The sequence below is a fragment of the Prunus avium genome, chromosome 3 (genome assembly GCF_965620075.1).
Source record: "Prunus avium chromosome 3, drPruAviu1.hap1.1, whole genome shotgun sequence".
In the NCBI taxonomy this organism is placed as follows: domain Eukaryota; kingdom Viridiplantae; phylum Streptophyta; class Magnoliopsida; order Rosales; family Rosaceae; genus Prunus; species Prunus avium.
Genome location: NC_142286.1, coordinates 32,811,230 through 32,819,070, shown reverse-complemented (window position 1 = coordinate 32,819,070; position 7,841 = coordinate 32,811,230). Strand labels below are relative to the sequence as shown.

Sequence of the window (7,841 nt, the reverse complement as noted above, 5' to 3'; positions counted from 1 at the left end):
TAAGTGTTTGACATCCTTCTTGAGATCATATTAATGCAAGTTCTTCATATTTCTATTGCGAGTTAAGTCCCTTATGGTTTAACACTATTCTCATGTTTATAACTGAGTGTGCATTATAGCCCTCTTCTGAGTGATTCATTTGTGAGAGGACAACTTTGGTGAGATTTGAAGTTGAACTTATGCTTTGTATGATTTTTGAAATTGTGTGAAAACTAAGATTGGGGAATTTGTTGCATTTGGCTATCACACTACTACACTTTGAGCATATTGTGTTTAGAACTTTGCCGCTTTGTAAATAATGTCTAAAAATTGAGCTTTTATTGTTAAAACGTTTAAGTCATGTGCATGAGTCATTTCTCTTCAGAAAATGTTCGGAAAAATTGTTTTAAGTTCTTTGTGTTTTTGTGTTTGTTTTTGTTTTTGGTTTTGCTTAAGGACTAACAATCTTTAAGTTTTCTAATTACTTTGTTTTACAGAGTCAGTAAAACGTTTGTGGGTATCGTATCTGTTAAACCCTCAGGAGACACAACTCCTCCTACTAGGGATGCCTAGAGGTTTAAAGGCTTGTTGCATATGCTAAATGCAATCGAGTTACCTACGAAAGTGGTTTAGTTAACTTCTAGTTTTGTTTTTAACTTTGTTTTGTGTTGTTTTGCTCGAGGACTAGCAAAATCTAGGTTTGGGGGTATTTGATCGGTTCATAATTGTATATTATTTCTTACCCTTCTAGCTTATGATTTGGTTATGTTTTTGAGTTAAACTTGTGCTTTTAATCCTTTTTGTGTTTATCTTTCAGTTAATTGAGCTTTAGGTAACAATGATGGCTTTGAAGAACATAATTCATGCAATTCAAGCATGTTAAGGCCTAATTTGGATGAATTGATGAAGAGCTTAAAGACAAATTCATTATGGCTACAGCCCCCTGCCAGTCCAGTTCCGTAGGTCATATTGCAAGCTTTTTTTCAGCAACCTACATAGCTCGGATGAGGCCACATTCTTCATGAAAGTTTCTCCAATTGGTGTGTACTATAACATATCCAAAATTAAGCCCCATTGGATAAATCTGGAGTCCGTTACCTAGCAAACACAGAACCATGCTCAGGATGGATCTTATCAGCGCGGAAAATGAGTTAGCAATTTGTTTCGGCCTTAACTTCTTCCTCCGACCTTGGATTGGCCCAAATAACATATGGCTGGAAAGAAGACATTCTGAACTTCAATTTAGAGTGCTTAAAGTCCTAATTTGATTAAGAGAAGCCCAAGTTGTAAGCCCTTGAAGTTGCTGGTCATGCTGACCTCAGCATGTGCTGGTTGGATGCTTGGTCATGGTGAGCTAGGTATGAGCTATCATTTCTGGTTGGAAGCTTGGTCATGGTGACATGAAGATGAGCTAGGGCTGCTGGTGGGATTTAGTGGTGAAGTGCATCAACCAATTCAAGATTTTCTAATACAAGTGCATCACCCATTTCAGATTTTCTAATACAAGTGCATCAACCATTTCAGATTTTATAATTCAAGTGTTGTATGCATTAGTCTTATTGAATTCTGATTTTCACTTCCCCTAGGCCTATAAATAGGGAAGTTCTCTAAGCTTGTAATAACACCCCAAGGGGGGGAGCTCTCAAACACTTCTCTAGAGCTCCCTTCCCTTCTCTCCCTCAAATTCTCTTAGTTTTCCTTTCTAGTTCTCAATTCTAGCTTTCTTTAATGTTTTCTTAGTTGTAATTTATTTTTCTTGTTATGTAAATTCTTTTCTTAAGTTTTCAAGTTGAATTAGTTTCCAAGTTTCAATTATGGTTTTTGTTCTTATTCATTATGCTTATAAGTTAATATGCTAGTTTGAATGATTGATCACCATTTAGGCTTGCATGTTAGCTATCTTGGTTTGAATTAAGAGTAGACACCATGCTTTAATTCGAATTGAACTATGAATAGGAAGAGTATGTATGGACATTCGACAACAGGGATTAGATACATGCTTGGTTGTTTAAATTGTTCTTCTATGCTTAATGGGTTCCTAATGCTTAATTTTAGGTTAGACAACAAATGATCAAATTAGGGAATTAGGAACACAAGGTTATGACCACACACCATGGCTTAATCATATTTTAGCTAGAACCAATCCATTAATCTAATTGAACTTGGGAACTTATTTGCTTGAGTTAGTTATTTCTTTCTTCCTTATTTTATTTATTTCCTTTCTTTTTCATTTCTGTTTTGTGTAGGGAAACTAAATTGGATCATTCAATCACCAATCCCTGTGGAATCGACCTCGCACTTACATACGCTAAACTACCAACGGTTCGTGCACTTGCGAGTATCACAAGTTGAGGATGCAGTTGAACCCATTTTGGTGCAGCTGTATCGACGCAACAAAAACCAAGGGAGAAAGGTGGCGTTTCGTCCCCATGGGGAGGTCCAGCCGCATAAAACCTTGGAACCCCAAAAAACCTTTGACTCAGGTGCTCTGGTCCAAGAGATTTCACAAGAAGGGGAGTAATTGGAAAAAAAGCAAAGGAAAAGTAGGAATGGAGGATCAACGAAATTAGGGTTCCAAATGCCTATAAAAAAGAGCTTCCTCTACCCAGAAAAACACACCATTCCAAAGCACGACCAAGCTTTGTTAAGCAAACTGGAATTTACTCTAAACGCCCCTCCCTCCATTGTCTTCCCTATTTTCTCAGTGAGATCCTCCTAATTTTCTTCTTTCCTTACTCTGAACTTTTTCTTCTTTTCTCTGTAAGAAGTCCACACTTCTCTCTCTCTTAAATTGCTAAACTTTTGAAGACTCGGTTCCCATGCCACAAGCTCCTCAAGCCAAGTCCCTTATCAGTTTGTCATGCTTATTAGTGAAAAGAACCTGAAAGTGTTTCTTCTAAGGTTTTAGCAAGCCTTTTTAAAAAACTCTTTTGGGAGCTCGGTTCTTGAACTCAGGCAGCAGGGCATTTTTGTTATTTTTCTTCTTACAGCAGCCCAAGCCCATTCGTCAGGCTGCTGGAACAAAAAGACCCCTACAAGACTATACCTGGCAACCTCTGCACCAGCGTTAGTGTGAAAGCTTTTATCAGCATTCCTGTGGCTGTCCCACTCAAATAGGTGAGTTTGAAATCCATGATCATGACCTAATATCACATGAACAAAGATGGTTGTGATGACCTTCTGGATATTCTGGTGTGGAATATTGGAAAAGGAAAAGGAAAAGGAAAAGGGATTGGTTTCAATTAGGACAGTATCAAACTATTTAGCACTAATCCTATCTTACAGAGGGAAGAGCAATTGGCTTCAACGTATTATAGAAGGAAGTCAGACGAAGTTCTCCGATTCGTATGCCAATAGCAAATTAAAAAGACAATTCCATAGTTGTAAGGACAAAATGCTCAGAACCAACTTTAAGTCACAAGCAATAGAGTCACTATTAGCTCAAAACCAAACCCACATGTAGCACCCAAAAATTATCCATATCCATGAAGTAAGTAGTTACCTTGCAAAGGGGAACAAGACTAAAAGGCCAAGGAAGCTAACAACAAATAGGAAACTAGTCATCCACCACAAGCTTCGATTTTTAACATCTTCTGCCTGATTACCAAGGTAATCAACACCAATAAGATTATATGTTCTCTCATCCATTGCAATGAGATAGGAACCGAATCCCCCTACCAATTCATTTCATTGAATTTTGGCTATTATTGATTTAAAAAAATTAATTGAAAGGACACTATTCGCACTGATTAATCGCTATTCAGTGACAATCAAGAGAAAGAGAATGTACCGCTAGAAACCATGCCATAGCAAGCAACAACACAGGTCTGGATGACGGTGTTTTCTTGCCTGGTAAAGGGAGCAACAGAAAATCGTAATTTGGACAAGAAGCTAGTCCAGGACTTGACGAAGAAGAAACTCATAACCCAGCGCCGACATTCAAGGATGGGAAAATCCCGACCGTCAGATTGAGCTTGTGGGTGACAATGCTGAAGAGGCTCCCCAGCAACCCTCTGACCGTTATCTGGTCCTTCCATTTGGGGACTTGGTCATCATCATCGACTTTCTGAACCAGTCTGATTTCGTCCAAATTGTCAACCAACGGCTCTGAAATCTCCACGGACGCTGTGTCAGACCCCGTCTGGGTCGCCATTACTGTGAGTCTGTGAGGAGCTTCTGGATATTCTGGTGTGGATTATTGGAGGAGGAAAAGGGAATGGTTTCAATTTAGGACATGATCAAACTATTTAGTACTAATCCTATCTTATGGAGGGAAGAGCAATTGGCTTCAACATTGAATGGAATGGAAGGGAAGTCAGAAAAAGTTCTATGATCCGTATTGCCCTTTTGGTTGTTTTTTTTCTAGTTCTGACGCTTATGTCCTCAGGTACTACAAGAAGTTAGTTTTTCACGTGTTGGTTCTACAACAACCAATGTGTTTCGAGTGTTTTTGGCGTGGGAGACCACACAAACAAACCGACAAACTTCTCAAATACACATGATAAAAGTTGTTCATGTTAAATCAAAAGAAAAAGGTGAATTTTACAGAGGCTGTCTTTCTTTATGGCTATGAAACTCTTACAGAGGAGAGATTGTTTTCAAATAGTTTTCTTTTTATTAATATTTTAGGCAGTTTAAGTTTGAAAAGATGGATCTTACATATGCCACATCATCAACTAACGGAAATTCTAATGATAAAACTAAAGTCGGAATCAGATTGCATAAAAATGAAAAACTTGAGTATATAATTGTTAAAATTAAGAGTGAAGGGTAGTAAATTGAAATAGTGTTAGAATGTAAATACAATTTAGATAGGAAAGAAATCTGTAATTGATCCATATCCAATCCTTACCTTAGATGGTATTCCTAGATAGTAGGATTCCTTATTGTACAAGGAATACGTGTGTATATATTCCAGTGTTATTAATAAAAGTTTATTCCAGCCAAATATCCTTTTCTACATGGTATCAGAGCAGGCTTCGAAAACCTAGCTCCTTTTTCTCCCTCTTTTCTCTCACACATGGGTGACGATAGTTCTTCTACATAGGGTAGCAACGATGCTGCTAACCCCTTTTTCTCAATCATTCAGACCACCCCGGATTGGTCCTTTGTTCAAAGAAACTCAATGGTGACAACTACAATACTTGGTCTCGATCGATGCGTATCTCTCTTAATGCCAAAAACAAAATTGGATTCATAGATGGATCTATCAAAAAACCAAGGGCAGATAAGAAACCTCTAGATTCTGCAGCATGGCAGTGGTGCAACGACATGGTAGTGTCGTGGCTTTTGATTTCCTTAGAACCCGATGTGACAGATAGCGTCATCTACTTGTCCACTGCTCATGAAATCTGGGAGGACCTTCACGAGCGTTTTTCTCAAAACAATGTACCTCGTCTCTTTCAAATCAATCGCGAGATCCCTTCTCTCACCCATGGGCAACTTTCGATCACTGCATACTACACCAAATTAAAGGGCTTTTGGGATGAGTTGGCCTCTTTCAGTGAGGCCACATTTTGCACATGCGGCGCACAAAATGAAACCAATCGGCTTATGCAATTTCTTATGGGATTACCCGAATCTTACAATGCAATCCGTGGGCAGATTTTGTTGATGAAACCTCTCCCGACAGCTCGACAAGCCTATTCCTTCATCTCACAGGAAGAGAAACAACGGGAACTTGGCTCCACCCGTCCTCCAGATTCACAGACTGCAGCCATGGCCGTTCGTAACGACTCTCGCACACATTCAGGAGGAAATCGGCCTCCACTTCACTGCACCCACTGCAACTATGATCATCATACCCGAGACACCTGCTACCAACTTCATGGGTACCCACCTGGGCACCCCCGCTATGGACAGAAGCCCACTCCACGCCGTAACCACACTAACGGCGGTAGCAGCAGTCGACACACTACCAACAGCGTTGGCGGCAGTGGCCACCGCTCTCATGCCACCTCTTCTGCACACCAAGTCACCGTCGCTGCTCCAACTCTCCAAGACATTTAGTCTGCAATGCCTCACTTATCCGACAGCCAGTATCAACAAATCATGTTTGTGATGGCCGAGACATCCAACTCTCCTCTTTCCAACCCACAAGCACATGCCGCTTCTGCCAGTTCTTTTTCCCAAGGTTTGTCACCCGTCGTCTCCTCTCATGGTCAATGAATCATTGACAGCGTCGCGACGGATCACATCACATGCTCCCCTCATTTATTGACAAACAATTCACCCACAAATCGTTCACCTCCAGTTTCCCTGCCTAGCGGAGACAAGGCTCAAATTACCTTGACAGGAACCATTCCTTTAAATTCCTATACACAATTGCAAGATGTTTTATGTGTGCCTAGTTTCAACATTAATCTTTTATCAGTTGGTAAAATTACAGATGGGTTACGTTGTTCCGTAACTTTTTTTCCTTCTTGGGTTATTTTGCAGGACTTGGTTTCGAAGACGACGATTGGTGTGGGTAAGCGACGAGGAGATCTTTACTACCTAGTGGCACTCGGCTCTGTTGCATTCCTAAGAGGACACAAATTAATGTGCAAACAACCAATTAAAAATACCCGCAAGTGCACGAATCTATTGAAATATAGATTATGTAAGTACGGGGTCGATCCCACGAAGAACTTGTCGGCTTCCTATAAGTTCTAATTTGAGTACGTAAAGAACACTTAATTGACACACCACAAATGCACAAATGCAAAATGGAAACTAAAAATGAGTAAAGAAGTGTAAAAGAAATGAAACAACACAAGAAAACTAAACAAAAAAAAAAAAGCATTTTCTATCGCCATTTTATCACCACTTTATCACCTGTGAACAGTGCCGTGAACAGTGAACAGTGCGACCGGTCGCTAAACAGTAACGACCGGTCGTTTTTGGGCAGATTCGTTTCTCTGTTTTTCCAGTTTCGACCTCTGTCCAGTGTTTTGCCTATAACTTTCCAACTGTTTATCCAAATTTCACATTCTTTATACGGTTGGATTCAGCACACAAAAACGAAGAACACAACGCGGACCAAAAGTCCAAAACAGTTACGAAAATAAACAGAATTCAGTAAACAAGACACACAATGTATCAAACACACAACTCACACACATTTGGGGGGGGGGGGGTGTTTTGGTTTGGTTTAAGTGACCTATTTCTATTGCATGAAAGTAAATGGACTCTAAATTTAACAAGAAAGGCAGAGATGAATTATCAAGATGTGAAATTAAAATGTAACACACACTAGGGTTTCGGAATCCACCCTAAACAATTCTACCAAAGTTCATGAATACTCAAGTGATGAACTCTAAACGTGTTGATGAAGATGTTCGCAATCAAGACCATGGGTCGTGGCTCAAGACGCATTGATTCTCTCTAATATACGTAAAGTGCATGGTTCGTGCTACAATACTTGTGCTCTCCTCATAACCGAACCTAGGTATGGTTCGTACTTCGATTCGATTACAAGGAAAACCCATTAAGTTCAAAGAGAATATGAACATCACAAGAATCCTAATAGCATGGTGTTTACATTAGGTATTCAAGAAACCAATTCACATGGATGGTTCTTACTCCATCCATCTATTGCTTAGGAAAACATGAAGATATACATAATCCCAACAATCTCAAGAGGCATGCTTTCAAAGATGGCCAATCAAGGAAAAACACACATCAAGGATAGATTAATTTGGTGAATTGGAATTCATCAACAATATTTAGAAATTCATACACTCAAGCATCAAAACAATAAGGTAATCATGTTTAGGGCTTCAACCTAAGCCCTAGCTATGGAGTTTAGTTGCTCATACTTATTCCAAATACAAACTCAAAATAAAATTAGAAAGAGTTTACAGATTTTCAGAAAATGATGA

At 39.4% G+C, this 7,841-nt stretch overlaps 1 protein-coding gene across 1 annotated transcript; it reads left to right on the top strand.

The window, feature by feature from the left end:
- The first annotated feature begins 5,250 nt into the window (after nucleotides 1-5,250).
- LOC148295974 (uncharacterized) lies at nucleotides 5,251-5,988 on the top strand. Its single transcript, XM_088250662.1, has one exon. It carries the CDS (start codon nucleotides 5,251-5,253, stop codon nucleotides 5,986-5,988), a length of 738 nt encoding a protein of 245 aa, XP_088106788.1.
- The last annotated feature ends 1,853 nt before the right edge of the window (nucleotides 5,989-7,841 follow it).